At 30.3% G+C, this 21691-nt stretch overlaps 1 protein-coding gene across 2 annotated transcripts; it reads right to left on the reverse strand.

Annotated features, from left to right (window-relative positions):
- Positions 1-8302: 8302 nt before the first annotated feature.
- On the reverse strand, positions 8303-9713 carry LOC126550389 (uncharacterized). 2 transcript variants are annotated; one of them, XM_050201824.1, is made up of 2 exons: positions 9581-9713; positions 8303-9451 (listed from the first exon to the last, which is right to left on the reverse strand). In XM_050201824.1, exons 1-2 carry the CDS (start codon positions 9597-9599, stop codon positions 8499-8501), a joined length of 972 nt encoding a protein of 323 aa, XP_050057781.1. In that variant the 5' UTR covers positions 9600-9713; the 3' UTR covers positions 8303-8498. The 2 variants fall into 2 exon arrangements, with proteins under 2 accessions (XP_050057781.1, XP_050057780.1); XM_050201823.1 differs by having other exon boundaries at positions 8303-9517.
- Between the last annotated feature and the right edge of the window lie 11978 nt (positions 9714-21691).

Below are 21691 nucleotides of genomic sequence, written 5' to 3' on the forward strand. Positions count from 1 at the left end.
AGGTGCGACCGTGACGGCGCGGTTGACGAGGACGACGCGGCGAAGAGCCTGCGCTATACGACAGTCCGAGTATATATTATACGCACAGCACGCGTATATATAGCATATAGCGATGCGTACGTATATAATACGTATATGCGTATATTACGGGAAGGAAACGGAGGAAAAAAAATCGCCGATCTGAATAATACTCCCACGCCTCTACCGTTATTATGTCGGTGCAGCGCGTACGTCAACGTCAGCCGATTGTGTTCGTCGTCGTCTCCGGGCTGCGACTCGCCGCGGCGGAAGATCATATCGCGGGATGCTGTGCGGCACGCACGGGGGTACGCCGCGGAGACGAATTATGCGCGACAAAACCGGTCGACCGAATCGGTAGAACACGTCAATTTACATATTGGCCGGGACCCCGACGCGCGGTCGCCCATAAAATACGCGCTCATCTCTCCCAGGCTTTCACCGCCGCCGCCGCTGCATCGGTCGCCGTTTGGCTACCGGCTATTTGGATGGGTACCTACACCGTGCCTATCCGCATCTGCGCACATATAGGTAGGTGGAATAGTTAAATATATAGGCAGGTACGAGCACTCGCGTAATATATAATATGCCGCGTGCTCGACGGCCGACGATCTGCACATCGCGATTACAAACAATAGGTATATATCGAAATATTTTCCAAGCACACGACTTGTGCACAAAGCTTTATATAGGCGAGATATATGAAGGAATGAGGTTAGGGGGTGTACGCAGACCAAAAAAGTTTGAACGACTTTAATTTTTCCCGGCCACGCCGCAAACGGCGCAAACACGCTATATGATATCAAAATATAATATACATGAAATTTGTGACGTTCGATTAGCTATCGACGCAAACAAAATTATATGCTATCTACTATATATACTTATAACAAATATATTGCAATAATAGCATCGAAAAAATAATGTTATTCTATAGCAAACATAGCGAAAAATCGTTTTTAAAACCTTCACTTGCGCTTGTGTCACGTTACCGCGCGGTATAACAGTAATAAACCAATAACTATTTAACAATATATACATTATACATAGGTAATATATGTACACGTATACATGTTCTCCGATCGTATTTGCAACCACGACCGAATTGATTGAATGTAAAATATATTTAGTCACGCAGTGTTGTAACGTTATAATTCTGTGAAGTATTAAATAATAAATTATTAAAATACAGCTAAATTGATTTACGACAATAATGGACATCAATGATGGTTATACGCGAGTTATACAATCGTAAATTCTTGATTATCCCATAAATCGCATAAAATATGACAATCAACATTCAACAAATTGTTTAGAAATATAACGATTACCTAATAAATTTTTATCGTCAAACCGTATTAAGATGTTGAAATTCAATAATATGTAAATAAAAAATAATACTACGACGAGTCAAAAAGAAAACAGCGGTAAAATTAATCAAACAATAATATACATGGTACGTAAATTAATTAGTTGTATATCCAAAATAGGTGTGTATTCTTGTTTAAAAATTATAACCACCGAAAAATATCTGCGATTTGATACGGTATATGAACTATGAGTCACAAATAAAATCACGATTACAATGATTAATTGGGCATACATATGGTCAGGTTACATAAAATATTATATCGCCATGCAAATTTGTGGTTTGCATGAAACCTATTCATTTTTCACAGGTGTTTACCCAAACAGTCAAACTGATTTACTATTAAGTGCTTTCTAAAAATGAACAAATACTGCTACTATCTCTGCGTTCAAAAAATTCAAAAACCATCTACATGACCTTAATTATTCATTGTTTCGATAATTAAAAAATAGGTATTTTATTGTCTTCTTTCAAAATTGGATTCGGCAACTGGAGTCTGGAAGAGTCGTTGAATTCATTCCTTAATCATTCGCGCACATTATATAATAAGCTACAAACACCGCACGCGCGATGGTGTCGAACGAGTATAATGCTATATTATTACATTATTCAACCTAATTGTTTTTTTTTTTTTTTTTACATACAAATTTTAGCACCATCACGAGAAATCTATACTGTCATATTGTTGTGTTTTTAATTAAATTATTTGCTGTGACTTAAGAGATACTGGCAGGTGGCGGTATTACTTATACATATATATATATATAGTAGATACGTTTGTCTCCTTGAGGAATTCCAAAACAGCTACCGCTATACTGCTATAGGTAGGTTTTGTTCTATGATTTCGTCCGCGGCAGCATGCGGTGTTCTGCAGTGCTTTTGATTACATCTTTATATAGTTTTCATAACTTTTACAGCAGTCGGCGGCTAAACGTCATGTGCACGTTTCAGTTGTTTGACTACACGTCGTTCATCGGACATGTTTAGGTTTTCTTTCATCCTACAAGGTATCTGAGTAAACATCCTGTGCAATTTGACCCATCCGAAAACGATTTTACATCATGTCAACGAATTTTTGTATAATTTTTTAGTATCATCTGTTTGTTAATTTCTATATCTATATTATTATTCAACGCGTTAATAAAAATTATATCACCCATACGGGACATAATACGCCGCCATTATACGGACCTATTAATAATATACACCGAAGAGCCGATGAGCGAACTCTGTAGGCATATATACCATTATACGATATAAGAAAATCAAACACAATATTATATTTGTTCAAGAAAAATTCTGGTTGCTTTCTACAGAAGAATGTGATGCGCTGATGCCTCAACAAATTCCGTCCATAAATCATTTACAATTCAAATGTATATCATATGATCCGTTTACAATATTGCTGTTGAAACAAACGCCATTCAAGTAATTTCTATTAAATACTCATTGCAGGACAAACACTATTACGCACAAATGTCAATCGACCATATTCAAATGCCATTCGAATGAATTCCATTCAATTTAATTCTCAGCGAGAACTTTGATATTCAAATGTATTCAAACGATTACCATTTGAAATATTATTAATGTTATAGACGATTGTACTAAGTACTTATAATAGTTGTTAATCGGATATTGTTTCTCGTAAATGTAAAGGTATTTCAAATGATTTTTATTTAGTAGCTTGACGGGTATTTAGTTTAATTTGTAAATGTTGCTTATCTGATGCTTCAGAAAATAAACCGACTATTTAAGTCTCTTTATTTATATACAGATCTAGAAGACATTTTATAGATATCATTATGTTCAATAACGGTTAATATTATAGTTAAAAGAAATTTAAATAAATATACACATTTTATACAATATATTATGATTTAATAGTTATAACACATAGCATGGAAACATCACAGCTATAAATATTCCAATAGATATGTTGAACACATTTTTAATCAAAGATGAAATATTTCAGGATCAAACAATATTTGTTCGCTATTATAATTATTTATCAATAAGTATTATAACAATATATCTTATGATTGAAATTCGTTGTTAAATACCAACATCTTGCAGAATTATACCTGTTTAAATTTGTCCATACGAGTACTCCTAATCGTCTAATATATTAGTAGTCCGTGTACACACTTATCTTAAACGGTTTAACGGCTCTTTTCTGTTGACAATAATTACAATATATAAGAACTCATCTGCTGCAGTGGTTCATATTATTATATAAATCGTATAATAATTTGAAGAAATATCTAGGGCAGACGCAAGATTCACACAGTTTTCACGGTACAGAAACAACCTTGACCGCAAACACTGTATTTTAATGCGTTGCATTGTTTTTTTTTTTATACTTACATATATAATAAACACGACATATTAACCCGTAAAGTAATTAGTTTTCTGTATACATGCGGAACGTATGCGTATTATGCAGTCGAAATATAGTGGTGTCAGCAGTGCGCGTGCGCGGTCGGGTTAGCAGCAGAGGTATATACACGCTTTAATCGGATTCGGATACTGACAATGGTATAGAAATAAGACTGTGGGAGACGAAATTGCGTTAAACAAATAGTATACAGTTCGGCGGACAGCGATAATAATAATAATAATAATCGTACCATAGTATATTATAATATATAATATCATTTGCACACGCGTCCGGCCGAACTGCAGCGCTAATTCGCATATTATATTGTTTCGGATTATCGGTTTTTAAAATGATTATGATAATAACGTATAATATATCGTTGTCCGTCGAATCTTTGGTTTTTAATTATCATACCGACGGCTACGGCAGGAAGTTTCCGCGTGAACGGTCACGTGGCGCACATATAATATATAGCTGTATAATACGTACCGCGGCGGCGTCGACTGCGTACGATATTGCAGTAAAAGGAAATCGACTCCGATTTCAACACCGCGTCTGTCACGGCTAGCACCCGCGGTCCGAGAGCAAAGATATAACAATATAATAATATCACATGATGGCAATGCCGCACTCCGAATCTAAAACGTATAATGAAATGCGCGTATTTAACGAGTTGGACCCGGACCGGTGCACGAGTTTCATCGCCGTTCGTATGGTATATACCTATATACCTATGATGGCTAATAATAACGATCGGCGGTGGCGTCGACAGACGACACGATCGTTTATATTATATGGACGGACGTATTTAACGGACCGACTTGACGGTCGAAAAGCAAACACAGCATCGGTTATAATAATATTAGTGAGTTCGTTTGGAGACCCGTCCGAAATCCGGTTGTTTTCGTCTTGTATATATACGCGTCCACACGTATTATTATAGGTATATACACCGTCGTTTGTTTTTACGATCCTTATAATATATGTATATTATATTATATATATATATATTTAGCGGTCGAGAATATATTATTATTATTATTATATACTAATAATACAATATTAATATACATTGCCACACCGCCGACGAGATAATAAATACGATATACAAACATGTTGGGTTTATAATAATTTATATAATATAATAATATTAATATGCGCATACGTATAAACGATGGACTCTATATCGGATCGAGATTCGCCCGAGACAGAAACCGCATAAATCCGATAGATGTGGTAGTGGGACGACCGGCGACGCCAACAACGACGACGATAATATTGCATACGCACGCGCGTCGGTCAGCTATCTCTTTCTCTCTGGAGAAATAAGATGAGCATTTAAAACGGTATATGCACCACAGTGTATTGTTACATAAAACGTAGGCAGGCCATCAATTGTTGTTGCGGGCGACTCAAATTGGACTTATACCGACGTTATTTATCATCCACGGTCTCTTGCAACTATTATATAGATCTTATCGTCCAGTCCTTATTCCCTCTCAGTCTGATTCCGATACATATTATAATATGCGAGGATATAATACATAATAATATGCCGCCCGCGACATTGCGTGTCCTTATTTAGTGTCCCTTGTGCTATAATTTTATGACCGTCCTCAAACTTCAAAGATACATTATATGGACCGTTAGGATCATGTGGATCATTATGTGAAATTTACATCTAAGATAAAATGTTTAAACATAAGTACCTACTATTTTGACAAATTACGTTAAGATCACGAACATTTTAAAATTGTTTTATACGCCTTTATATTATATAGTTGAAAATCCATAGAATACCATAGAAATTCTTGATATTTTATACTAAATTATGGTTAATTACCCTCTAAGTAAGTTGCTCTAAGTTAAATTAAAAAAAAATTATTATACTAATTGGGTCGAGCCACAGAAGATGACAACAATTTTAGATGTTTTGTTATAATTCAAAAAATTGTTATCTAAGTGACTATATAGAAACTTTCCGATATTGTCGATTTTAGAATACCTCATTGTAATACATTTATTTCAATCGATGATCGAGCAGGTTTCTCCAATCATACAATTCTATATTTCTGTTGGTAATACACCGCAATATACTGACTTATATAGATACCTATGCAATTTTTTCGAGAAATATTCATTCTTGTCGAATGAAAAAATGTCTTATTATAATATAATAATATAAATAAAATATTACGTAAACTATCCTTCAAAATACATGCTGATCTACACATCTCACATGAATTATGCATGCAACACAACAATAAAAGTCTATAACTTACTGCGAGGCTATAATAAGTCTGATTTAAAATATTAGATATGATTATGTAATATGTTGGTTTTTCATATTAATTTTATTTAACATAATACCGATTTTTATACTTATTTACCCATTACTAATTAATAAGTACAACTCTCAAATGTACCTTATTTTTTATAGCAAAACCGCGTTCTTCTGTTTTTATTTTGTTTATACAATCACTTATTATTATTAAAATATAATAAAACTTTACAAAAACAGCATTCACGTACTACAAAAATTGTTCATGATTTTGCAGTGATGTCTGGTTACATACTTGTATAGATATAAATAAATAAAATAATAAATAATAAATACGAAATGTTTTGAAACAAATTGTTTTAACGTGTACGATTATCACCGTTGGTTTTAGTTTGTTGACAGATCATAGGTAAACGCAAATGGTACATTATTTATAATATATAATATATTAAAAGCATAAACGGAAATACCCTATTTCATTCCTTATAATTTTGGTTACAAAAATCTTAGAGCGTAACCTCTACACTCACAACTTTAGTTATTGACATACAAATAAAAATTATTATTAACTTCAATTTGCAACATTATAGTTTATAATTTAAATCTAAAAATAAATACTTTGTAAATTAAATACACGTTTTTATTTCGTGTACACAAATAACACTTTATGAAATTTAAACTATAATAATATAGTTGTGAAATTTCATATCTTATAAATAATTTCAATCGTATTTATTATTATATGATATTACATTTATAAGCGGTGGTATCCGTGGTTTCGTATTCTTTTTCATGTCAATGCGAAGCACATCAACACTGAAATATATGTGCCAGGTGTAATACTGGCATAAACATCGGGAAATCCACAGTAATAAACTAATAACATATAAAATCGAAAATCTACCAAAAAGGAAACTGATTTAGCATGTTACGAGACTTTCCTCGCAGACGACTTTTGCAATGAAAATATTACAAGGGGCACACGTCCTTTGTAACGATGCCCTGTCTTAATTCGTTCACTTTTGTTTTTTATTTATTGTAAAAATTACCTATACTATCGTTTTAGAACCAAAACATAATTTATTATTTACCTACATTATTATTTATTATACATTATGCACAATATAAAATCGTGTGGTAAGAGGTGTAGTCACTCAAGTGTGCTAGTTCAGCCACACTTGTAGCTTGAACTAGACTATTATAAACGATGTATTTATGAGACGAGTCTATTTGTGTTCCCGCGAGGCCAACATTAAATTATAATAATTATTACTTTTTAAGTATATGAATTTAATTTAGAAATATTTATTAAGTTATCACCTTCAACAAATTATAGAACTAGCAAAACCGTTGTTGTAAAACTTGAAATTTTTAATAATCAATCAAGTTCGATTAAGCATTGTATTTAACAATATTGCGTTCAATTTTTCAATTTTTATTAATTATTCAAACTATTGTATGTCATACTAAAAAACAACATACATGTAGATCAGTATTTTTATGTCTATAAAAATGTCTATATAGTGATATTATTATTTATTCGTAGTATTTTAAACTTATTATTAATATATGACCCTTTTATATACGATACACCTATATAATATAAAATATAAATAATATTATATTATTTTTAAATTCATCGTAAAAGACCAGATGGTACTACATTTAACATTAACCATTTATAGCAGAAAAAAATACTCTTATGTTCCCCGTCATCGGATATTAGTTACGCGAGTCCACAATGAGATTCATTCATTGTTCCATCTGCATTTACGATGTCCAAGTCACTTTGAGACACCTGAATCCTGTCTACGAGATAAATCGTATTTTATACGCGGTAAAAAACGGGTTTATACTTTATACTTTCATCTCAGTATAGAACAATGATTCAGGGTGGAAGAACTAACGGACACGTCGATGGTTTTACAAATACAAACATTATTGCATATCAATTGTACACAAGTTAACCATTTCACATTTATTATAATATCTATTTAACATCTTCTATTGACAATGCAATATAAAAAAAGAATATTCATGACTGATTTTAAATACTAGTTACTATACATGACTACTAGTATAATACGTTCAATATTAACAAAATTAGTCTTAAAATCGAACTATTGATTATTAACTCTATTATTGAATTGCAATTAATTTTACTATAGATACCTATAGCATGATCAAGATCAATACAGCCGATAATACTATCATATTTTTATCGCATTAAGTTTTATGAAAAAATAATTGAAACTATGATTTTCGTTTCTATATTTTTAAAACCTTTAAAACAAAAACTATTTGTATAAAACTTATTTTTCGAATAAAATATTGTTTCCAGTGTTTTTACTGTATTCGTTATATATATATATATATTATATATATATTTAATAAATTGTTTTTCTTTCTGTAATGGTCTTTATTCTAAATTTACCATTGAATAGACTTGTTTATAGTTTTCTTTTTACAGCTTGTTTGACTTTAAACTGATCCGAACATGTTCCCTGTTTTGGTTTGTTTGAAATAACTGAAACAATTGGTTTAGTTATGTTTTTAGTAACTTTAACTGGAGTTACGAATGGTTTAGGTTTGGCAGGCTTTTCGGTATAGACGATTTTATTATCAATAGTACAGTCTTGTTGTTGATTTTTATCTTCTATCTCATCTGTACATAAATCTATCGATTGCAACTCGCAATCTAATTTCTTGTCACCACAATCTAATTTCTGGTCGCAATCTAATTTCTTGTCACAATCTAATTTCTTGTCACAATCTAATTTCTTATCGCAATCTAACTTCTTGTCGCAATCTAATTTCTTGTCGCAATCCAATTTCTTGTCAAAATCTGTTATGTTAATTACATTTTCTTTAGTGGGAACAACCAATGGACATTGTGCCTTACATTGCGTTGGTTGAACTTTACTTTCTGATAAGTTTTTAACAGACATTTCATCAATATTCGCTTTTGGTAACGGGTTCTCACACTCGTTTTTAACCGGGTGTTTGTTACACGACGACTTTGAACCACTTACTCCGACGGGAGGACTTATATCAGTGGCAGAACAATCCTTCGATGAGTCATCCTGATTCGGTAATGAATCTATAAGATGACCGACTCTCTTGATAATACAAGAAAGTTTTTTACATATTGTACTAATAGTTTCACTAGGTTTAGAGCTCATACTCTGGTTTGATGAACAAGTGTCAACCGTTTTACAACTGCAGCAGGGTTTAGTGTTCTTAGCAGAACTACATTTATTTGTTATTTTTTTGAATTTACAACAAACATGACTATTGTTCGATTCTAGACTTTCCGATGATGTTTTACAACATTGAATCTTGTAACACGTTTGATTTTCTTCATGCATCTTGTCACATATCGGAATGATCTTATCCGATGACCCTTCAATTACAAATTTCAATGTTAAGTTGTTATTAAGGTGATTATCGTTATCCTTTTGACGAAGACCTAGTAAATTTTTCAAGTATCCAAATATACAAAGGAGATATCTAATAAGTGAATGATACATACAAGTACAATTCTCATTCATCTCTTTGGTATTTTTTGTTGTTCGTGAAGTAACTTCTTTTAAATTTAGAGGTATTCACAATTTTTAAAATTCGTATTATTACTGAAATATAGTTTTAAAATAATTTGTTGTATTACTTTTAGAATTAAATAGTTACTTAGAAACCAATTTTTAGGTTTAATATTATGATAAAAATAATATAAGAAATTTGCTAAAAATCTACTTGAAATTTTTAATAACTAATGGAGAAACAATCATCAACCCGTATTCTGCATGTTTAATACTATATCATACTATATCATATTATATGATATAGTATTATGTATTATAATACTATTTTATTATATGTGTCTGCAGTGTGTTCAAGATATTGTTTATGAAATAATAATAAAATTTACTACGGAGTAAAATTGTTAGAACAAGTTTCATTGATTGACTTAAAGCTTCCCATATCATGCCTTGATAAAACGATACGTAATGTATTGATCACTTACAGAGTTTAATGTTGTTGCATACGAAAACTTTTAATTTATTAAAAATTACGAAAGGTTTTTAAAAGAAAATATAAACACAGTTGTTCTAGTTTTATACACATTTTCTATCTCAATATGACAAGTCTTTGTGATATTATTTGGATATAATTATATTGTAGCATAGGCACGGTATTTTGTATTGGTTGGCCAACTATTTTATTTACACAATCCGTAACGGTACGGTTCGTCGGTGTCGGCAACGGGTGACGTTTGGTCGTTTGACACTGATGTTCCGGTTCAGTTTGTCCGGAAGGAGTTTACAAACACGTGGCCTTGGACGGAATTTTTCTCTATCACTCTGTCTCACTCACTCTGGCCATTATTATTTATTATCATTATTATTGCACTAATCAACCAGCGGGAAGGTCTTTTCACTTTCCGAATGTAGTAAACCGACAAACAGAGCGGAACCCCTGTGGAAAACAACGACTCCGTCATTGTAAACTGACATGCAAAACTACCACACATCCGATGAATATCACAAATACCGACATGTATATTTCACGCAACATAATTCATACAAAATGCAGTAGTTAGTTGCAATGTTGCATTACTATCTACTACTGAAGGATTTTTGATTATTTGTTATTAGTTATTATACTTGTTACTTAATGTAAAATATCTATTACAATGCCCTGTCAGTTTAGATTAATATATTTATAAGCCTAATAGAATAGAATAGAGTGATTCATTTAGATTTTGTAAACTGACAAAAATAAAAATCTATGATACAATTGAATGTATTTGACATCGAAATTTATACTCTTAATATTTTATAATTAATAAATCTACGTATAATAGCTACTAAATATAATGTAAAAGTAGAAAACGTAAATAAAAATAAATACTGTATAGTTTTAAAACGACCAATTTTTCTAAAATCTTAAAATCATATGATATAGGAATAATAATAGACATGTATGCGATAATATTACGCATTGTTTAATCATCTTGCAAGTTTATTGTGCAGTTAAATAGATTATGTTTAGAATTTACTGTGAACAATGTTACGTTTTATTTCAGCATAGGGCGTCGTAAAGATAGTGTTGTAACTTTGTAAGTATATTATTATGATGCGGGCATCATGCGATGCTTAAAAAAATCATTCGAAAAAGGTACCTACTAAGAGTGGGTATCATAATAAAAACAAGTGTATGTCCTATAATAGTCGAAACAACGTTATAATAATTCAAGAGCAATGAAATGTAGAATATTATGTTGAATGTTAATATGAATCCCAGTACTTTTTTTTTATCTGTTTTTTCATCACTTTAGAATTTACACGTGCGTTAAAAGAACAATGGGAAGTGAGTATGTTTTTTTATTTAATGAATAATATTTGTGTAAAATATTTATTTATGACGTTCACCAAACCGACTTGCTAATAAAGTGCATTGTATTTGGATAGAGCTGTGGTGTATTTATTTCAATGTAAATATCTATTAAATTAGTAAATATTATAATACATAATAGACATTTTTAAGTTAAGAATTATTATAACTTTTAATACTTTGCATAGGAATAAACTGATAGGTGCTTAAGGAAAAGCAACCTATAACGTTCCTCTCAACCGATAATTCATCATGATGTAATTCTAAATTAATTAGTCAAATTTTGTTTATAAATTTATTATAGATATTTTAAACGATTGAATACAGAAAAAAGTTAATATTAAAATTTTATAATGTATTAACCTTTTTTAAAAAAGAATTATCCCATTTTTGTAAATTCATAATCAGATATTCTAATTATTTTTTTGGAAATGTTAATAAATCTAAATTTAAATTTAAATGAATACTTATTGAGTTATTTAGTATTGCGTGCCAAGGATAATTATATGTTCGTAATACGTTTTTCGGAAGATATAATACGTATACTCTTATTTTGAAAATTATAGTAATTGTTAAAATTAATCTATTAACATTCTTTAATATTTTTTAAAATTAATAATAGTCGGAATATAATAACTACTATATTAAAATACCTATATTTCATATTTTTGTAAAACCATTTCTAAGGACTTTATGTAAGTGTTCCCCTAATATATACGTTTTAATATAACTCTTAAAGTACTATAGTTTGATTTAATCTCTACCCTTTAACTTTTAAATCAACATTTTCAAAACAATATTAATTCATAGAAAAAAAATAAAAGTCTGCTATATTTGGAAAAAAAGACACCGTGGGGCACTCTTATAAAATCCGTTTTCTGGAATCATACCGACATAAAAAATCAAAAAAAATCGACTTGGATCGGTTAGGTTATCCTTTCTGGATTTACGAACCGCGTATACACTTTTCCGAGTACACGGCGTAAAGAGAAAAAAAAATCGAAAAGCACGATCATGCACGTTATTTGCACTTTTGCGTGACAACCCGAACGACAAATCATAATACCTATATATTATAAACGGATCTGTCTGGTATAGAGTAGTACAGTGGTAGTGGTATGGTGCGTATATGCTGCTGCAGTCGATTATTGGCGAACATGTCAATTTCCGATGCCGTGAAGGCCGAACGATTTGTCAAAACGAGACAACCGGTTTGAAGTCGTCGACGGCCAGTGTGGGGGCGGCGGGGAAGGGCGACGCGATTTGAAATAATTAACCGTTTCACAACTTACTACAACCGCAGCGCAGCTCAGTCGTCGTCGTCGTACACAATATTATTATGATAAATCGCGAATTGTGGTGCAGGTCGTCGTCGTCGTCGTCGTAGGAAACGCTACCGACGACGACGACGACGATTGGCGTGTAAAAAATTATAATATTGTACGCGCGGAGATAAAATATGATAATTAATTAGACGATTTGATCTGGCACGGGTATGTTAATTCAACGATTTTGTTTCGGTTACGAAATCGGCTTAATGCGCGCGTAGGTATTACCTACCTATATATATATATGTGACACATAGTCCTAAGCGTATTTTGTTTCGGTTTTGAGAAAAAAAAATATATATATACGAAAAAACCGTTTCAAGGTCGTCGCCTGTGTGTATGTGCAACGCCACTACGCCGTTTCGCTCTAGTAATTCGGTCGGGTCCCGTGAGCAGCGTACGCGCGCGGTGATGGAAAGCGAAAGGTTACAGGGAACATAATATAACGTATTATATATATTTTAATGTATAAATATTATTATGTGTACAATAATAAACCAACAGACGGAATAATTTAACGATGTACCCACTACAAACACACACAAACGTCATATATATATATATAAAATAATGATGATAATAATGTGTACCACTGCAGTGCGTTTGACGGTGATGCGCGCAAAATTAATAACAATAATATACGTATCAACCTTGGACGACGTTTTCCGGAGCTCGCGATTTAAGTGCACTATACACGACTATTATTATTATCGTAATAAATCGTCACAATCCGATGTCGCAATAATTCGAGTGTAGGACCGCATAAAATTTTCTACACGTGTGCGGATTTAACGGGCACGATCGTCGATCCGTGTGCCTGCAACGCGATTCGTGTACGACGCACCGCGTACCCAAATACCGAAATTACAGGAACAGAATTTTACCTATTGCGCGTGCTTATCGCAGTTATCAAACGCTTTTACTCGGAAAACGATCGGTTTACGACGCGAACGATGCAGTATAAATACGTCGATTTATGAACGCGCGCGCCCGCGACCTTGTCCGGGGCCACGGGCGCGCGCGAGCGATGATGAAGGCGAAAACGTTTGACTATTAAAAGAACAAATAATGACACCATAAAAAAAAAAAAACCAAGACGGTAAATATTATACGTAATATATATATACCGAGAGAGAGAATAATATAGACTACAGAGGCGAAATACGCTTACCTGTGCACTATAAGCTCGTTTTGTCTTCGACCGGTCCAAATGATATTATATTGTATTTGTCCAAAACTCAATGCTCTCTATATATTACACACTCGATTCTATACGACCATTTGTCGACGAATTTGACGATGATGATGATGATGTGTGCCCTTGACTCTGACATGGCAATTATCGAAATATCGTGTTAACGCTAATGGATAGTACGAGTTTAGGTACTCTTTTTTTTTTATGCTCTGTGTACACAACACGTGTGTGTGTGTGTGTGTACCCAGTGGTAAGCACTTCTACGTCCCATCCCACCGTCTCTTAACTCTTTTCAGACAATATCGTCTGGACGATTTCCCCCGAAAGCGTTTTTTTTTTATTTTTCAAACGGTCACTCGTCTGACATTTTTCTAACAATTATTATAATTATCGTTTATCTACTTATTTAACACGACGTTTGTATGTCTCTCGTAATATTATATGCTGGCAATTTGTTTGTAAACAAAAATTGAAATGTTGTGTGTGAAATACGGACGGAAGTTTACTTATAGCAGACAGCAGTGCGCGCAATGTGAAAGTCGATCGTGAAAAAGTTACACGCATCTTTATATAGATTTCGGAACGCTATTTTTATTAGAAGATACGTTCTGCAAACCGGTCTCAAAATTTTTCAGATGCCTCTATCATGACTGACGTTCACATCATTAGCAATTCGATTAATCATTGTAGTGCGCGATTTTAATTGAAGATAAATAGCAATATAGTGAGACGAAGATCGGGTAGATCCCTTCTTTAAATACCTATTGAATAAAATAAACATCAAACGTAATGTAGATATTGTATAACAATGATATGAGTATATGACTGGTTGAATAATATATTGATCTCGTCACTTCTTTGTATACATTTTTAAATATAGTATTAACGATTCAAATTTAAATTAATTTTGAATGCATATATATATACTTATATTAATATGTATATTATTGATTTAATTTATAAAAAATGTATCATTAAAATGTTTTAATCAACAGAAGTTTTTAACGAAAATACTTTAAAATATTATTTAAAACTTAATTATCGTTGCCATTTTTAAATTAAATGAGTTCTGCGGTTTTAAGTAGATAATTTTGTACGAAATACAAATGAAATTGTTTGAACATGTACACATGTACACATGTACATTGTATAGGTGTTCATTACAGTAGTAATACTTATACCCCAAGGCTTTTACTGTGCACATTGAGTCTTAACACAAAAATTCGTCACGACTTAGTTAACTTAGATTCATCGACATACCTACACTTCTATAAAGATGCTCTTTAATCTTTGTAAATATGTTTGTTATTTTTATCAATGCCATTCAATTGATTTAAATATATTATGTTTAAGACACCATTCCACAATACTCTAAATATACATGTTATTATTATTATTGTACTATTTTTTTACAAGGTGAGAACTAGTTCAATTTCGTATTTCAGAAACGTATCTAAATCAAACCTTGTGCCATTAGACATGTGTATTATAATATAATATAAACTAATATTCTCATTTATAAAATCATTCATTTTCCTTATTTATTGCGCAGGTACCTCTATTATATCATTATTATACGCTACTATACAAAATAAGATATATTTTTTTGACGTTTCTCTTAAACACATTTAATGGCAGGGCAGTCAATAGCAATAACGAGTTAATTACGAGTTATTAGCAAGACATAATTTTAATAACACTGTTTAGGCAGGTAGTATAATATACTATATAAATGTATGTTATTGAAAGTTGCTTGAGGGTATGAAAATTGGCTGTGTATTCTAAATAAATTGGTACTTATTTGTAAAACTGTTCTTCATTTTCATTTTTTCAAGTCTTACTATACAAAAATATTACCCTAGTGGGATACTGTAGGTGAATTTAAAAAAATTCACGTTTTACAATGTATTCGTTTTAAAATAAGCATAATATTATACTATTTATATTATACGATAGGTACATGTAACGACATTTGAGCATCATTATAATATTATTTACATTTTGCAAAACACTTCCATAAGTCACTCTATATCCACGCACCAGTGACAGATTGTAATTTATTTTACTATTCTCTTAAAGGTTCAAAACAAGTGAATTGCATTACGCCATAACAATAATTCATTCAATTATATTGTGTATATTTCCAAATAAGAAACATGGTTAATGCTCGTTTCGGTTTAACATAAGGTATTATAATATATAGTGTATATATATATTTTAATTATATGAACTTAAGTTTTGAAAAATAATCGTTATTAAAATACTATTAACTTGGTAGACATTTATATCTTTAAAAAACGGATAATAGTTTCTAAATACCGAAATAATAAATTGTGTGTTTATATGTTATTAGTATGTATTCCTATACTTACTACAATACTACCTACACTAAATATTATCTATGTATCTAAATTCTAAGTGTATACGAGTCTAGGCACACAGTTGTTTATAACATATGGATGGTTAGTAAATACCACAGACAATAAAATAAAATGTATATATAAGTTAAAGTGTAATAATATTATGATATTAATTACTTTAGTGTTCAGTGATCGTTAAATTTAAGTTCAAGACCACATTTTTATGATAGCTATCAATATAATGGCCAATTGGTACGTTGACTATTTTCAAGTAATTTTTGCGGTAAATGAAAGTATTAACCTATAACATAACACCATGATGTAGGTATACCGATTTTATATTGTAGTCTTTATATTTAAAGATTCTAACGTAGGTACCTCCATAATATAACTATGTGATAAAATGGGTTAAAACTGATTCATCATCTTTCTACAGTTTTTTGTTTTCCTTCTATTGAAATGTACCTATACTACAAAAACCAATAAATTCAATGGTTAATTTTATGATTTCCTACTTCTTGATTTTGGACATATTTTTTATGTAAGCAAATAAACATGATGCAGACAAATTCAACTTATAGGTAATGCTTAAAGTAAATAAATCCAATATTATTATAATAATTGGTATCCGCTTTTACATGAAAATTATGTTCAGAAAAGAAAATAAATCATAAAAGTAATCATTTTAATAATCATGTTCATAATTATTTTTATTTCTAAGATTTTTATATATTTTTTTTAAAATATATTTTTAAAAATTTTCGTATTCCATATTTATTATTTATCTTTATTTCCATAATTAAAGAGATAATACTGATACCTAATATTATCTGTAATCGATGGCTGCAATCATTTAAATAAACAAAATTATATTCGATTTTCGCCATCTAAAATTAAATTTATGTGTGAGCCGTCCTATAGCAATTTTAACTGGTTAAAAAAAATAAGCTATTAACACCATTCGAATACACAAAAGTATTGATATAACTTTTATTGAAAATGGACCGGTAGTTTTTGAATTTATAGAGGTAATAACAAATAAGAAACATTAATTTACCTATGTTCAATAATATATATCACTGGAATAAATTATGAAATGAATTACAAATTTTTAAAATGTTTTTTTTTTTTTTTTTATTTAGATTATATAATTAAGTGTTAAAATATACATGCATAATTGGCAATTTCACGATTAATTAAAACTATATAGTTGTGTGTAAAAGCTTATTTAATGTATTTCTTAAAATGTATTATTCAAAACAACTATGCAAAGAATTGGTGGCCGAATTAATATAAATTTATTAAAATAGTAGTATATTTGTTATAAAATTTAAATTTTATTGACCACTTTACAATATTTAATACTGAATGATCAAATTAAACTATAAGTCGTAAAAAATCAAACCAAACCCAAGCCCACCCAACCCGTTTAATATATCAATATATACGTTTAAAAATGTCAGCCATTACGATAAAACTATAGACGTATAAAAACACTAAACCATGTATTATACATGTATATATATATATAATATATTAAATAGTATTGTTTTCGATTAAAACTGTAAATGGCAAAACATTTAAATAAACATCATATTACATTATCGTTAAAAAATAAAATCTTTTTTAAATTTAATAGTTTATACGCAATTAAAGTTATGTATTTTGTAAATATATATTATAATTTTTCACCATAAAAGTATTATAGGGTCATTGGATAAAGGTGTAGAATATAATAAAATCATTTAGAAATGTTAAACATATAATACTAAATTGGTAATGACTATGATGGATAATTTTGATATTAACCCACATTATAACATTAAAAAGGTTTCATAACCAAAACCTTACAATAAAAATTATTTTGACTACTTAATTAATGAATACCTTTAGTGAAATTTTTAAGACCTCCACTCAACCATTCAACGAGTGACTAAAGTGTAATCTAAAAAAACAACAACGATTTAACATACTTATTTAAAAGTACATAATATAGTTTATTAATTAGGTAGGTATGTATGTATAATATATAATTGGTAGTTTAAATACTAAATATATAAGATAATTAACCTAAATATATTTCCATTTTGTTAACATAATTTTAGAATTTTTTGATGTAATTAAAAATGAAAAACATTTATGATAGTTACCATTAATAAATAATTTAACAGAGCATTTTCGATATCTATTTACTACTTATTTATTTTAAATACAATACCTATGAAGAGTAATGCCAATCAAAAAAAAAAAAAAAAAATTAAAAATCAAATCTAAAATATATACTTTTTTTTTACCAATTATTTTATTTATTGACTTGCATATTATTATTATTTTTATCGTGATTTTGTTTACTGAAAATTCATTAGACTTTATTTTGTTATTTTATTTTTATGTCTAAAATAAATATAAACATATATTTCGATAATGTTTAAATTTACATATCACCCTATTTAGGATTTACGCACATCAATTAAATTACTTAACAAACAACATGATTTATTTATGTAATTATTAAATACAATTTGCAGTGGCAGTTACTTTTGAAGTAAATTTATTATAATTTATGATAATAATTGCAATATTCCAATATACATAATATATAATATGTAATACATTCAATAATAATAAAATATAAAAATTTTAATATAATTTAACAATATAATAAGTATTTATAAATATAATGTATGTAGTATTATATAATATACATAACTTTTATATTACATTTTCGATCTACGTACAGTAATATTCGAAATTGTTATAAAACTACTATATAGCTGTGTTAATGTAAAAAGAAACATTCGAATAATTGTATACGTTTTCACAGTGAGATAAAATGTTAAATTAAATAAATCGTATTATTTATTCGTATATTATATCAAATAATTATTACTGGTACTAGTGGTACTGAGTGGTACTTACCTACGTGTTACATATTAAATATAATATAACAAATATGTACATTTATATAATAGTTTACACAGAAATTCACCTTCATAAATAAGTAAATAATGTGAATATAAATATACGATTCAAATTATTAATTAGTAATTACACATTCTATCTCGTCATGGCAAATTATATAATTATTTAAAATTTTTCTACACCCAAATTTATCTTAAACAATTTATAAATGTATACTCGTTAACTGTGTGCATGGTATAATATATTAATATAATAAAATTTACAGATCCGGATGTATTGGAACAATGCAGGAAATGCACGGACATGACAAAACTCCGATTTATTAATTCCTTCGTCACCGCGCGTAAGGAACTGCGTTTACGTTTAACCGTTAGCCAGCCTGTTTCAGCATTGCAGGACGTATACGTAAAGTTGGACCTCTCTAATTTTTGTTTTCCAAGTTTTTTGATAATATACAATTTCTTGGATTTACGATTTTTTACAATTGTTTTCAGTAATTTTGAAAAGTTTGAACCTATATACAAGCTAAGTCGGTAAGCCTCAAATTCGTTATCACAGGTCACCAGGTCTCCAATCCAACAACTGCCACTTCGATTTCATTAGTCTCCAACGTTGCATAGTAGTTGACTGCAGTGCGACCTTCAGACGGAATCGTTATTATCGTTATAATATTTGATGATTAACTACGAAGCCTTATCAGCGGACCGATATCGGATATGATGTTATCGGACATTCGGACGTATTGTTATCGAAGATGTTGACGAAAGCTTCAGTTATTCAGAGCCTTAGAGGTATCGATATACTTCAATATAGTGCAACGACAAAATATTTGATAAAAAATACTTATTGATTTATGTCTTGATAATTTAACTGTGTCGATTGCATTTGTTTAGTAATGTCTGAAAATATCGTGATTACGAGTACATAATGGACATATTATGCTAATTAACAAAAATTCAAAATTTATCCATGTGTAATGCGTATTGTACATCTTAAAATAGCATAACGTATTAACGTAGCGGAAGTCTCCTTTTTCGTATAGTCACACTTCCAATAAATTATAACAATATATTAATATGTTTACATTTTTGTACTAGGTATTTATGTAACTTATGATGACGTGTGTCATTGTGTGTCATCATGTCACCAAAACAAGTTCAATGTAATTATTATTGAAAAAAAATATTTTATTATTTAATCCGACATTGCGTTTTGCGTCGAACCAACCGTTATTATAATGTTATTATGTAGGTAAACTTCGATAACCATGTACGTGCATTAATAGTGTTGTTGTGTCGTATCGGAAATTCAACTCTTTTTACGGAGTTTCGAGTTTCAATAATAATTATAGAATAATAATAAAAAATATCAAACGATCATAATAAAAAAAATCTTACGAAACGACGGAGGCTAGACCGTCGCTGCACGTGTTTGTTTATGGGGCAACGATTAATGTTTATAGCACCAGCGTATAAAAATGGAAGAAAGTGAAAATGTGTCATTTCGCGAGCGAGGCGCAGATGCTACCGTCGCGATGCCGCCAGATCGGTTGCTTTTGTAGGACGAGATTCGACGGCGACGACTTATCATTTACCAACGTGCGCTGCATTAACATTTTTATTGTAGTTAATTTCGGAAGTCGACCTGAATACGTAAAAGTGGACCTATAAAACGTACGGGGACAATTTATTATTGCGCACGTCGTACGAAAACGGCATCGAAGGACTAGAGAATGGTTAGATGTCAGTCGATCGGCCGGTCGCAAAAACGTTTTGAATTTAATTTTTAACGTCCTGGCTTCAAGTTTTGTAAATCTAATCGGTTTTTGACTTACCCGATTTACCTACCGTGAATTCGAAAGCCGTGTCGAAAACACTTTAAAGTTGGCCATATTATTTATATTCGTAACATAAATTATAATACAATAGTATACATATTTTTATACATTATCAACAATTATTTTAAGACTGGTTTTAATATTCGTATTTAGAACGAGGACGTTAAAGGTATATCGAATACAATTTTTGCATAAAAAAAAACAAAATCAATAAGTGCAATAATACCATTATTACATCGAATGACATGTTAATTCGTTTCAAATGGACATAAACATAGGTACCAATTTATACATTATTATCCTTCAATATTATACTTATTAGCGAACTGAGATGTCTTATTTTAAAATAAATCATAATATCCATGGCATACGAATAACAATGTTATCTTTCATAGTACTAACATTCGAGTCGTATTCGTATGTTGTCGGGATAAAAGATACCTAATAATATTCTTGGGAACTCCCGGTATGGGACTAAGGTAAATTAATATTATTAACATTATTATATTATAATAATACACCTTGAACACAATTCAATTCAAACGTATTTAAAAGCGGTACCATACTAAATGTTTCACGTAGGCGAGGTTTGTCGGTACAATCGGTG

This window comes from Aphis gossypii, chromosome 2 (assembly GCF_020184175.1).
Source record: "Aphis gossypii isolate Hap1 chromosome 2, ASM2018417v2, whole genome shotgun sequence".
Taxonomy (NCBI): Eukaryota; Metazoa; Arthropoda; class Insecta; order Hemiptera; family Aphididae; genus Aphis; species Aphis gossypii.